At 41.1% G+C, this 14,194-nt stretch overlaps 1 protein-coding gene across 7 annotated transcripts in view; it reads left to right on the top strand.

Annotated features, from left to right (window-relative positions):
• Positions 1-14,194, top strand: part of VPS13B (vacuolar protein sorting 13 homolog B) — a 483,190-nt gene that overhangs the window by 455,511 nt on the left and 13,485 nt on the right. For 5 of the 7 annotated variants that reach the window (XM_087749030.1, XM_087749012.1, XM_087749022.1 and 2 more), the window contains 4 exons: positions 1,837-1,955; positions 3,154-3,977; positions 8,450-8,626; positions 9,543-9,713. In XM_087749030.1, the coding sequence (XP_087605156.1) occupies positions 1,837-1,955; positions 3,154-3,977; positions 8,450-8,626; positions 9,543-9,713 (1,291 nt within the window). Of the gene's footprint in view, positions 1-1,836; positions 1,956-3,153; positions 3,978-8,449; positions 8,627-9,257; positions 9,454-9,542; positions 9,714-14,194 lie in introns of those variants that run through there. The other 2 variants (XM_087749039.1, XM_087749047.1) reach the window with 2 other exon arrangements.

Raw genomic sequence — 14,194 nt, 5'->3', positions numbered from 1 at the left:
ATATAGCAAGTAGTTCAGTTTCATTCAGCAAGCCAGTCAAGCAATGCAAGGTTTCAAATTTCAGTCATTAATGTTATGCCAGACCAGGGTTCTTTATAAGTATCTGGCTCCTAGAAGGAATTAGATGCTAAGACAACATTTGGGGATCATTGTCTACTTGAAGAACTCTCCAAATAAAAAGTGTAGCCTTCTGTTATTGAAGTTTTAGGGTTTACATGCAGAGAATTTCCCCAGGATGTCTCAGTCAGTCTTTCTCTTAGAAAACTATAACTATAAGTAAATAAGGAATATGCTAATAGCTTCACATACAACTCGGTTCAGATTGTGAAATAACTGGGATTTAGAGGATCTTAAGTAATTTGTACTCTTTCTGCCTAGTCACAGATAAGCACTTCTTATTCTATTATAAAGAAAATTTTATTAATTTACTAAAATCAAGGTATTTATCATCAGAATCATCTGAAATTGGAATTAAAATGACCAATCTTTAAGATCAATGAGGGTTTTTTAGAATAATGAGGGTATATTGAAAATTCAGTAAATGTCCTTTTTTCTCCAATTCCATCATGCAGGATTGCGACTCTCTTTCAGATAAGCAAAGGATTAAAACTGACATATCAAAATTAGAAATGCTTTTATATGTAATTCTCAGAAGAATAAGACATAATTTGATGAACGAAATTTAATTATCTGTACAAGGTTATTATAAATAGTGTCACGAGAATAAGTTTAAGTGCTGATCCTACTAAACTTCCAAGTGCTTTTCCTTCTGGTGACTTGTTAACAGCAGTAAAGATTCTTCAAGACAAAAAACTGTTTATTTTACCTGTGCTAGCCCATTATCTTTGTGCTATTCCTTGAGTTTGCATTCCTTTAAATTATAGCTTCTGTCATTACAATCTAGTAAACAATTGTGTTGATGGTAGCCCTGCAAGAAAAGAGAAGCCAACTTGCTCTAACAAGGACTGCTGTGAGCTTTCCAAACATAAAAAGACCTTAATCTTTTATATTCTGGAAAAACACAAAACTTGCACAGAAATATTGCAGAATTAAGCTCCAAAAACAATACGTCATTTCTTTAAGTAGAATATTTATTCCTAAGGACAACTTGTTCAGAATAAAAGTTTGCACATGTGTAAGCAATACAAAAACCTGTTGTCAAGTTCCCATTTTCCTGCCTTTTTAGCCATTTTACCCTTTCCAATAGACTTTTGCTATTTCTTTGTGGTGGCACCTTGCTTGTGAAGGTGTTGTCACCAAACCAGTTCAGATGGCTTAAAAATGTGTTCAGTGTTGAGTTGTTAAGCAAATCTTCATGAATCCAAAATATTACTTATGTTTTAGTCTTCATGTGTTTTGCATCATGCTATCAGCCATTCATCTAACCAGCTCTGAGCTAGGGCATAGCAACATAATGTTAATTTAGGAGTTTTTTCCTGGAGGAGAAGGTGGGATTTTGCAGAGCTCCAGGAGTATGCCTTTCTCCTTAATCCAAAATCACAAATTAAAATTTTCTATTTATTCTTTTCTCATATGACCTCCCCCTTCCCCAGCATGTCTTGCACATTTCTGGAGAAGAAGCTTCTTATTAAAATGTATTCAGTTATACAGTTAAAGGATGAGGTGCAAATTTCATCTTGCTGTACAACTGAAATAGTTGAAGTATCAGAGCTGTTATTTTCTGAAATATTGGAATTTGTTTCTGTTTTTCCTGAACAGTATCATGATTCGAGTAAAAGATCTCAACCAGAAGGCATTAATAGGATTAATTCAAATTATGATGTTAAAAATAGTAATTTCAGTAGCATTCCATATGTTTCTAACTCTCTCCACTAGATTGTGTTCTTAACTGGCTTTGGCTGTGTTTATGTGGATATTGCCCATCAGTGTGGAACAATAGTCATAACTTTGGCCCCAGAAGGAAGAGCAGGACCCATCGAGATCAACCTCAACAGGTACATAAAGCACATAAAAGATGATAAAAAGCGTTGCTAAACAGTGCTGAGAGGTCAGTCAGCTTTCTAAGTGTTAACTGACTTCCGAACTTTGGCTTAACTGTTTGTTTTGTTTAATACTGCTGCATGCTCTGTGGCATATGTTTAGACCATAGATTATGCTTTGTATATCACAGATGAAAAAGGACAATCTACCATCAAAAGTCATGTCACTTTACGGTAAACACTAGATGTGTGATACAAAAAGAGGTCCTGAGTTGTTCATTAACAAAAGGCATTTTCCATCATAACTAATTTTGAGTGTGTTCCTCAGTTTAAAATGTATTTAGCTACATCCTGCCATCCATAATCGTACAAGCTTCCACTAAAATTGGTAGGAAGTTTGATGTGCAAGGGCTGTAGAAATAGTCTTACAGTCAGTAATTAACTGTACTTGATTATAACACTCTTCTTTAGAAGACTTCCCCACACACCACAACGTGGTGCTCAGTTCCATTCAAGTGCAATTATAACACTACGTATTTCCAAGATGCAGAATGCCTGGCCTCCAGCAATGCTGTTACAATTAGAGTGGAATTTGTTGTACTGTTTTTATTTGTGCTGTAATTAAGTATTAATCCCTGAGAAACTGGTCATCAGCAGTACATAATAGCCTACTTGCTAGTTAAGCTTGGCAATGGGCAGTTAACACTGGCGGGGGGGAGGCCCTCAATGCCATCAGTATAAAAATGCTGTGGTGGCTTCGTTGGAGGGCACTCGCTGCGTGTGATGTGAAATGAATTATCCATAATACTAATCCTCAGTAGTGGCTCCCAGAAAATATTGTAACAGCTGAGGCCTTACGTGAATTATCAGAAAATTGTATTTGTTGTCTGCTTTAATATCTGGCTCTATTGCAAATCCAGTAGGGAATTACTGTGTATGTAGAGACGTTCCTGTCCAAACTATCCAGTTGATTGATAAGAAAGAAAGAGAAACGTGGCATGGATGTGTAATATCCCATTTCTTAGAAGACCTCCTGCATGGTACCCACTGTGGTGATTAAGGCTGCCAGATCCCATTAACATTAGCAGGACTTGCACAATGAGTTTCCCATGTATTATAAAGAATGTCTCCCCTGATAGATTTTTGAGAAAGCAAGATGCTAGGTGAACTCAAAATACACGAAGTAATGAAACTTCTTTTCCCTCCTGTCTAGAAGTCAAGAGCAGACCCTGTCACTGAAAATGTTCATCAGTCAGTTAAGTCTTGCTGCATTTGATGATATTACAAACTACAAAGTGTCATCCGAACTTCTGCGTCTCACAGCGGACAATGTTTTCCTCCACATGGCCCCAGCCACCAGCTACCTGAGACCTCTGTCTCAGGAGTTCCAGCGGGACACAGTGGAAGGCCTCCCACAATTTCATAGTCTCCAAGTGTATTGTGAAGACTTGCAACTGGACAATCAGTTGTACAGCAAATCCAATTTCCATTTTGCAGTCCTGCTGTGCCAAGGAGAGAAAAATGAGACCGTGCAGTGGTCCAGAGTGAACAACCTCATTGTTTGTAACAAAGATTTGGAAAGCTATAAGGAAAACTGCTTTATAAAACTCTGCATTGCTTTTTCCGAGGAAGAGAATTTCATGTTTCACGTGAATGACCTCAGCTTTGAGCTCAAACCAGCTAGGTTATATGTGGAAGACACCTTTGTTTACTACATTAAGACTTTGTTTGATACATATCTTCCAGAAAACAAAACCGCTTGTCAATCCATGAATACTTCAGATACTACCCTGATACTGCCTGAACAAGTGAGAGAGCATGCAAGAGCTTTAGTCAAGCCAGTGAAGTTAAGAAAATTAACAATACAACCTGTTAATCTCCTTGTCAGTATTCATGCTTCGTTGAAACTGTATATAGCCTCAGATCACACCCCTCTCTCCTTCTCTGTGTTTGAGCGAGGACCCATCTTCACCACTGCCAGGCAACTTGTCCATGCCTTGGCCATGCATTATGCTGCTGGAGCACTTTTCAGAGCAGGTCAGTACTTTTCCATAACATGTAACATTTTTACTAGGTACCAGGATTCTGTGATTGTCTCTCAAGCTGAATAACCTAGATGTTAGCCATACAATTATTGTTTTCCTCAAACACTGTTTGATAATGGTATTTTCAGACACCTTTCATGTCCTGCCATACGACAGAAGGGAAATAAAATGGCTGAGCAGACACCAGTGAAGATTTGTAAAGTTGTGCTAAACATTAGCCAGCCACCTGCAGGCTTTACAAAACCCTGAACGCAGAATAAAAATGTATTCTAGCTGGCTTAGGTTTTATCTTTTTATATTACAGCACTAGTCAGAATCAACCCACATTCCTCACATAAACTCCCCAAAACTACATTTAATCAAATTATTCAGCATGTTGCTCTGCATTCAGAAGTAAATTATAGCCCTGAATGTTGTTTTGTTGTTAAAACTCCCTTTGGCTGCAGTTTATGATTAGGAATCTGTCTTTCTTCATACAGCCTTCATGCTAAACTGGCACACAGATGTTTGTTGTCCTTTGATCCAAGAACTATGAAGTTTGCTGTTACTAACTTTTTTTCCATATAGGATCAATAGTGAGCAATTAGTCTATTAGGTTAGCAGGTACATTCTGTTTCCCATAAATATTAATTTAGAAATAATGAAATTTGGTCTCTGCTGTGTCTTAGTGTAGAACGGAATTTATGCCTGAGACAGGAGGAAGCTCCTCTATGATCACACACAAGTAATGTGCTCCACACTGAAACATGGGATTTATTTTCCTGCGGTACTAATGGTCAGATTTTCTGAAATCCTGGTACTTCATTTGTGCTGCAAGCATAGCTGCGACCTGATTTCTGTGCACAGTTTCCAAAATTGTACACATGAATTTCAAGTATTTATAAATAGAGAGATGCTGATCTGGTCTTTCACTGTGTGCATACCTGACTTGCATAGCTGATTATGTCAACTGTGTACACAATTGTGCACCAGAACATAGTGCACTGATTCGTTATTTTCTTGCATTATTTTGCATGCAAAATTTGCAGGTTTTTCTTTTTACTACTTGTTTGGATTTGTTTTACAGTCAAATCCCATAGTACAAAAGGGGAGATGTAGTTTCTTGCTAATTAAGAGTGAAACTGTGGCCAAACATGGTCCACAGTGTGAATGTTTCTCCCCACAACTGGCTAGGAGTGGTGATACAAGTGGTGATAGACTGCAGCAGGAAATTGGGGTTATACCGGCTTTTCATCCACAACATCCCAGGTGAGGCACATATGCTCGTGAGGGATTCCTGAGCCTGGCCTTGGTCGTTCCTCCTGTGCTACCCTTGCAGTGTGCAGCAGGGCAGAGGCCACCCCTTGCTCTGGGCTCATGATGTAGCTGAAATCAAGCAGGTTTAAATATTAAGAAATAGGGTTTATTTCAGTGGAACTTCGCTTCAGGAAAATACATAACCATATATTTAGTTACTACTTAAATCCCACTCAAAGCAGTAAAACTAAAATGTATTTTCAAAAGGGGTTACCATGATTAAAATGGTGAATTGTGTTGATTAATGTCTGCTTGGACAAAGAAGATGCTTTATTTTGAAGATTTTGTGACACTTGTCAAAAGGCTGACTATGTCAACAAAGTTAAAAAGGAGGAAAAAATCAAGCAAAAAGCTTTATATGGTCTGCAAACCCTGAGTCCTTTCCTCACCATCAGATGAGTTACACTTCTTGGATTGGTCTTTTATGGAAGAGGACCTCACTCTCCTGCATTTTAACCACATTAATCTGCAAAACGAGGGGTTGTTTGAGCCCCCCTTCTGCTCGCCACTGCCCCATGCATAAATCGTTGTAGCATCTGCACAAACAGCATTCCCATACAGCTATGCCTTATGCTCCAAGCGGGATATACTCTCATTTTGCCCTTAGCTGTGTGCAAGACCATTGCTGCCCCATGGGAGGGACAGGATTTGCCCCAAAGCCTGCTAAAGGGAGTGTATCAGGCTGCCCCATATGTTGCAAAGGAGCAGCCAGAATCCATGTCTCGTAAGCAATGAGTGGGACTGGAGAGCTCTGCTCAAATATGCTGATTAACATTGCTTGTCTTAAATTAGCAAAATTTGCAATGGAAATCTCCCATCCTTTTCTAATTAAGTTGGCTTCTATTTAAAAGTTAATAAAATTCTATTTAAAAATATTACTCGTATCAGCCAGATCTAACTCTATAGTTGCCTATAAAGAAAATGCAGTGGCTCTCTGCTAATATAGTCATAATTATTTCATATTAGTGGATATAATTACTAAGCATACTTTGGGAAATGGTAACCTGATGTGATACTATATTTCTGCAAAGTAAAATGCAGCACAGCTTGTGAATTGAGTGATTATTCCTGATTCATCATTTTCCTATTCCCTACTTACTCCCACGCCTTCCTCCTTGGGTTGGGTGGTCCATGCCGGCAGTGAGGAGCCATTAGTTTTGCTGTGAGCATTGGCCAGGGAGGATCACCCTTGCTGCAGGTTGCACGTTCCTCCCATGTGCTCTCCAAGGGTGAGCATGCTCCTTCCAGAGCTTCCCAAAACTGACAGCCTGCAGGCCAGGGCCAGACTCCAACAGCCCATCCCCGGGATACCAGGCAACCTCTCAGCTTTGTGTTTAGCTGGTTTCATTCCTAGTTTTAATCCGGTTTTCATTCCTGAACACGCTGGTGAGTGGAGTTGGAGTCTCTCGTGTCGCAGCCTGGCAGTGCCTGCAGGGCGGCAAGGCATTCATCTGCAGTGTCGTGCAGCCCCTTTCTGGCACCTCATGCCGTCCCATCACCACCTCAGGTGGATGCCAAGGACATTTTAAAAAAAAAAAAAAAAAGGCTGTTTGTAAGGGATTATTGCAACATTATTGATCAGAAGAAGCAGAAAGAGCATCTCTTCCGTCTGTACACGCCACCCCACCCCTCCAGCTTTTCATCACTTCACACAGTGGCAAGGATAATTTGCTAAGAATACTGCAGTGCGGGAGTCGCAGGCCCAGCCTGGAGCGCTGGCTTCCCCTGCTCCCCGGCAGGGAAGGACTGCCAGGGCGACGCTCCTCTCCAGGGCAGGCACCGCGGGGCCACAGTGCTCGTTGCTGCTTTGCTCGTCGTGTTGCCAGTAGTACTTGATTTTTATTTTCATAGTCCATCCCACCCTCTCCCTTATGTCCACTGTGGTTCCCGTTTTTTATACTACATGAACTGGCGTTCTCAACCTGCCAGAGCTGAAATGTGGGACAGATTCAACAAGAATAATAGATTTTCCGGGAGCTTACAATGATAGTATGAGATTAATTCATTTCATATGAGTAACATTTTCTCTTCTGTTCAGTTTCATGATTCAGCCTTCCACAGGAGTGACTGGGAGGGGTTACTACAAAACAAGAAAAGCATCTGGATAGCAGGAGTTTGCAGTGATGAGATGGGAATGAGGAGGGCAGCGCAGATCAAGGGCCCTCGCCGGGAGAGCAGGAGGCCAATCTGTCCATCTTTCAGTCTCCTGGCCCTGTCGTGCCTTGTGTCACTCTGACAGTGCCAGTTGAAATTCGTGGTACCAGGGCTCAAAGACCAGGCAGTTCCCGTTTAAAGTTTATTGCCGTTTCTGAATCGCTCTCTCTAGGCTGCCGAAAAAAAGTTATGCAGCACTATTTCCCTAATAAATCTGCTGCCAACCAGCCTGAGAAAGACAAGACCTGCAAACAGCTTTCCAGCAACAGATTGCTGCACACTCGGCCATCCAGCAAGCTGCTGGCAACCCTGCGTTTATATAGGAAACCAGATCCACAGATACCTCTCCTGGGATATGCATAAGGAATACTCCCCTATGAGTAACCTAATCAGCATGTAGATGTCGTTGCTGTTTACACAACTGTACTGAGCAAAAGACATTTGTCTGGCTTTCAGTGCACTCTGAAAGAAAATGATCAGCTTAGAAGGGTTGGGGTGGATTTAAAATACCTTCTTAAGCACTTGTCAAAAATCTGCATCCCTTTTCCTAACACTCCATCAAGCAATTGACCTCCACACTCCGGTAAAGCAGTACATTGTATCAGTGTAAACTCCCTGTCACAATTCTATCACATAAGGATGTGAAATCACAACGCCGCCTTATAGCGTCTAAAACCGACCCAGCAATCTGAACTTGCAGTCCCGTTCCTCCGTAGCTGAGAGGCTCTAGCATCCGCCTTTCTAGCACACTTTTAGCAGAAATACGGGAAGCTCCTGGAAGGAAGTCATTCTAAAGCTATTTGTGAGTTTGCCAAAAGGATTTCTTTGATTTACGAAGTATGAAAGATTGCCATTTCTGAATTCATAGTGGATGAGTTATTTCCCGTGTTTTGCTCAAAGGAAGTTCATGATGCGATGAATTCTAGTGTGAAAAAGAGAATTAAGGAATAACCTTTTCACAACTGCTGCTTCTGCAGTTTTTGCAGCCGTAACATGTCTTGTTTCTCCACACAGGCTGGGTTGTCGGATCGTTGGAAATTCTCGGAAGCCCGGCTAGTCTGGTGAGAAGCATAGGGAACGGCATAGCCGATTTCTTTAGGCTCCCCTATGAAGGGCTGACCAGAGGCCCAGGAGCATTTGTCAGTGGAGTTTCCAGAGGAACAACATCATTTGTAAAACACATTTCCAAAGGTAGATCTTTTACTTTGTTGCTCCAACTACTGCTTTGTTGTCGTGCGTTGTTAAAGGATGTGTTAAAGTTTTAAACAATATTGCTTGCAGCTTTGTTTGGCTTGCTAGGCTGCAGCAAAATGCTGGGAGGGTAACAAAGCTCGTATATAACATCTTATGTATTAAACAGATCACCGCTTAACTACAGTGTGTAAGAATGTTTCAGAAACTTCAGAATTTTAAACCTCCCAGTGGGAAACAGAGATTGGCTCAGCCAGTATTTCATGTGATAACTGCAGAAATATTAAAGGTGTTCTGTACTTCTGCTAACCATCAGAAATTCTACACTGTGTCGCCTCATCGTATTTATTATTTCTTTTTTTCCAAAAAAAAAAAAAGTAGATACAGTTGTCATAACTGTGTAAGTATGTGGATAGGTTTTGACAGCAGGGCTGGTCTGGCCTGAGAACAGGAGCAGCTTTTGTTTTGTGAAGCCTGTACAAACAGTGCCATCGCGTGGCTTCAGCCGCCCCGGAGAGAGCGCGGCGCGGTGCCCCAGCGCTCGCTGCTGCTCCAGGCTCCCTCAGGACACGTCCTCCCGGGCTCCTTCTGTAAACATTTGTTTACCTTTCCATCACCCCCCTGCGTTTAGGTTAGCCTTACAGAAGTTTGGGAGCTGGGGAAGGATGTTCGGATGAGCTGCTGTTCCCACCGGCCAGGCAGACCTGGTGCAGGCTGATGTAAAGGGCGTGACGTGGACCACAGAAGCAGTGTGGTGATGCTTAACAAACAGTAAAGCATGTTACGCATGGGCGACTTTTCAATTGACTTGCTGTTCTGCTCGTAAGCTTGGTATGTCAGTGAGGCATAGAACGTCTCCGTGTTTTAAATTAAAGCATTTTGATCCAGACCCAAATGTAGATCTCCATGTATTTAGGTACACTGACGTCAATTACCAATCTGGCAACAAGTCTTGCTCGGAATATGGATAGGCTGTCACTGGATGAGGAGCATTACAACAGACAAGAAGAATGGAGAAGGCAGCTTCCAGAGAGCCTGGGAGAAGGACTGAGGCAGGGGCTGTCTCGTTTAGGCATTAGCCTTCTAGGTAACGTACTATTAAATATCAAGTTGAGTGATAATACTGTTTTCTGATCTGCTCACCAGCCTTTTCTACATGTGAGTTAAACTGCAAAATCTGTTCGTTTGGGGTTTTTTTTCTGTGAAATAGCCTCACAGTGTGTATGAGAGATACTGTTTCTTTTCATCAAGGTTCAGTGACTTTTGTGTATGTGTTTTGCTGATAAAATAATAATTGCAGATATAGAAAAAGTTTGCACTCTCTTTGTGAAATAATATTTTCATTGGTACATGATGCGTAGCTGAGAAGAAAAGAATAATTCTGCATTGGGCAGGGTGACTTGTAACTAAGTCAGCACAAAGACGTCATCACGCTGATGTTTACTTTCCAATGAGTTATAGAAATGCCTTCCGAACGTGCTTGTTTTTGCTGCACTGTAGATATCAGGGATTCTTAGTTTTGTTTGAAAACCACTTGAACTTAGTGCAGATGTTAAGTAATCTTTGATGAGGAATTCTGCTTTTACAAAAAGACCGAGATCATCCTGATTCAGTGCAATTGTATTCGTCAAGCAGCCAAGTGGTTTGGTTAGAAGTGAAGATTACTCTGGCCATTTCAAAATAGTACCTAAAAATTTGAAAACTAACCCGCACTGGAAAAAAATCTCTGTGAGAAGTTTTGCAGCAAGGGGCTGGATATTCAAGGTTTCTTCTATTTGTCACACAGCAAAGGAATGCAGAACTGTATTGTTTGGCAGAGTTCCTCGGTACATACTAAAGAGTATGAATCCCTTAGAGATCAAAGTGACCAAAAGCAGCCCAGTGCAAAAGGTTAGAAGAGCTGAAGCTTGAAAGGATTTGTCCTCTTTCCTAATCTTCAGTAGTGTACACAACTCCTAAATTTGCAACCGCAACCCTGAAAGCCCCGAAGAGGAAGTGGTAAAAATGTTACAAGTTTGGGTTAAGTTACTGGAAATTATTTTAAGCAATAACATTAGATGATGTGAAGCACTGTCATTTGATAATGCCTGTAAACCGGCAAGTGAGCGTCCTGGGAGAAATGCGCATAAAGGAGAAATTTCATATATTAGTAGCTACTGTCCCAATAGTAAGTTGTTACTGGTGTTGCAAATCAAAGGCAGTTCGGCAAAGGTTTTATTTTTCCTTCTTGTTTTATTGGGCTTAGGGCAGTCAGGTTGAGTAGCTGGATGAAAAATTATACTTTTAGAAGCACTGTGTCAGCCTGGTGTATGTGTGCAGGTGAAATGGTTTGGTGATCTTGGCTCAGTTATTAATAAGACAGCGAGATAACATGGCAGCTGTCCCCTTCTCTGACGCACCAGAGCCCTTCAGAGCTAAAAGCGTCAGCTGTACAGCCTGAAGTAAAGAGTAAAACTTTGTAGCTTTGGCTGTAACAAGGCAAAGTTTCTGCTGTTGAGGAAAGCTGGGAACCTGTAACATGCAAGCACGAGTACGCTGTGCCTCTACCTCCCTGCGCACAAGGCTTCCGTTGTTTGCGGGAGTACGCCTGAGTTAAACCGAAAAAGAGAGTTAGAATTTCCGTGTCCCTGATTTGCTAAGAAATCAGACTTCATGTTAGAAACGTAGAGCTTTATATTAGCATTTAAACAGTGCTCCTCCACAAGCTAGGATCTTATTCTTACTCCCACTGTTATTATTTTGAGATTCCTCCTTGCTAAATACCTCTGTTCTTAGCAGTGGAGGCAATGAAGCACCCAGATAAATAGCTACAGTTACTGCGTAGCTGGACTTGACAAGTATGGGACCTCTCACTAAGGGAGGAATCTGAAATATTCCACTGAATTTGTATCAGGCATAATTTTTTTATTTAAACCTGAGTTTTAAAAAGCATGTTTTCTCTGTATACACAGCAGCATTCATGTAAATTGTATTGAGACCTAAAATTATGAATAGACCTAGATTGCAATTTTAACAAATGCGTCAGAAAGCTGTTTCTGTCCTGACCATTTAGTTTAAAGAATATTGTGGCTTCCCCAAAAAACAGGCGTAGTTGAAGGGGAGGTATCACTGTGCTGCCTTTCACCAGAATGTTCAGAGTAAAGATACTAAATACACTTCCAGGTTCTCCATACATACTGAAACAAAGTGGAGCTGCTACGTTATTTTCCTTCACAAGGATGAAGAGTTCAGATGAGCACAGGAATGCAGAGAGCAAGAGCCTTCGAACCCATAATTTCTATGACTTTCTAATTGTAAAATTGAGAAGTGTGAAAAAGATTTCTAGGATAGTCACAGTGCTGTCACGTTTATAAAAGCCATCTGACTCATGCTAGCAGCCTAAAGAATTGCGAATACAAATTTGGTGCCTAGGCAAAGGCATGTAAGAGCCCTCCGTTCACCAATACGCTGTGTTATCTACGCAGAAAGAAGAGTTGCATTTCTGATTTTTCTAAAAATCTGTCTCATGGTGGCCCTGATTCAGCAAAGCACTTAAGCATGTGCTTAAGAGCTTTGCTGAATCAGGGCCAAAATCATGTACTCTTGTCTCCTCCTCAGTGCAAGCTGTTCCCTGTGGTACATTCTTAAGTGCTTTGTCCTGTCTCGTTTTAAATGACTCAAGCACTGTCAGGGTGTTGTTTGATTTGATTGTTATCTTTGGCGGGCTGTCGTCTTCTTTTCTGGTTTGGGGGAGAATTCTAGGTCATTTTAGTAACACTTGTGCATGACAAGAAGCAAAAGGTTGTGATAGGTGTGTTTTTCCTTTTATATGATTAGACAAAAATGCAGTGAAATTGTATGTAAAATATTTAGATGATCGGCACTCCCCACCAAGGAACTCTCTTTTGCATTTTGCATGACAGGGTCAAGCTTAAAATAATAATTTATAACCATGTAAAAGAGAACATTGAAACTGTCGGCTTTATTTTCAACTACTGATTCTGGTGAAAAATACTGTATTGAAGTAGCTCCCTTTAGGAAGCTGAGCATATCCGAATAACCGAAAAGTTTTGCACAATGGCAAAAGTGCTCGACATTTCAGTTACTCCTTCCTGCTTTTGGGGAAAGTGAATTGATAGTAATACTGACTGACAGTGTAACTCCGCTGCTAGAGGAGGTAGAGCCTGGATTTCAGCCGTATTGTTGGTGTGAAACACTTGCAGCAATCCTGAAGGACAACACAGAAAACAAAAGGAAGCGAAATGGTTTCAGCTTGGCTAGTTTCCACCCTCATGGCAAAGCATGGCCAGTTTCTCCTGGTGGGGGATTTTTTCCAATTATTTCTTGGTCTGAAAGAGTTTGTCACAAGCAGCCTGAGCTTTGCTACGTTCTGTAAGCCATGCTACCTTCACCAAACACTGTTAGCCTGCGCAGGAACCAGTTGCTGCCCGTAATCAAATTCTTCTTGAAGTAATACTGTGATATACTCTGAACTATCTGAATTTTGTAGTTATCAAAGTATCTTTTTTATGGTTACTGAGCAACATGTATTAACCAGAGTGCACCCCAGCTGATGTTTAGCAGATGTTACGATGTTGCTGGAACCTCTTTGGTCCAGTAATGGAAGAATATGTTTTTGTTTTGTTGCTTTGGTGTTTAATTTTATTGAGGTTTTCTTTATACATACATAATGTGTGTGTACATATGTGGACATGCATATAAAATTGAATGCCTAGGGTAAGGAAGGAACGAAAAATGGAGAATGGTTTCATTTAAAAAAAAAAAAAATGGGCAAGGGACATTACAAAGAAGGGACAGGGACAGCCGTAGGACACCATAGATGTCTCTAGACTGTGAGAATGAGAGTGGGAAGGGAGAAACCCCTACATGTGGTTCCATGCTCTGCTTCCCTCATAGCCTACTGAAACCTGGAAGGAGAGACCTTCTATGGTAAGTCCCTCCAGCATGGTGCTCCTACCACTAACTTTATGTTAGAAAGAAAGCAGCCACATGGACACCAGGGGACATCTGCTTCGCACAGTTTCTGATGCTAGGAGATGCAATAAACCTCACGCGTGTGTCACCATTATCTCACTGCTGTTGGGTTTTGAGGTTGCTCAGCCTTTGACCTATTTTTTTTTTTCTTTGCCCACACATGATGCACACAGGAATGGAGCTGCGCAAATCTGGCTTCCCCATGCAAGGGTGATAGGACCAGCACTCCTGAATGAAAGGAGTGAGGTTATAGTTCATGTGATTTGTGGGCATGACCACAGCACGTGAATGAGTTGTGTCAGTGAGTTGCAATTTGAGATGAGAGATTACAAAGGGTGAGCAGAGAGGGAAAAAAAGGTCATTGGTTATATTTTTTGCAGGTAGAAAGACAGGACTTCTAAAAGGATTTGAGGTACGAAAGCACAGTGGCTTCACAGACAAGTTCAGAGCATGCGTAAAATGGCAGAATAACAGAAAGTGTGGAAGTACTAAACAACTGGCTAATTAAGCTACATATTATTTGGAGTATTATATAAATAATCTTATAGAACATAGCCACAGCAGTTTCCATTCTGTTTCCCTGTCCTCTGGGCC

The sequence above is a fragment of the Nipponia nippon genome, unplaced genomic scaffold (assembly GCF_047370975.1).
Source record: "Nipponia nippon isolate SJK-2023a ecotype South Korea unplaced genomic scaffold, ASM4737097v1 scaffold_1, whole genome shotgun sequence".
In the NCBI taxonomy this organism is placed as follows: domain Eukaryota; kingdom Metazoa; phylum Chordata; class Aves; order Pelecaniformes; family Threskiornithidae; genus Nipponia; species Nipponia nippon.
This window is presented reverse-complemented; position numbering and strand designations above follow the sequence as displayed.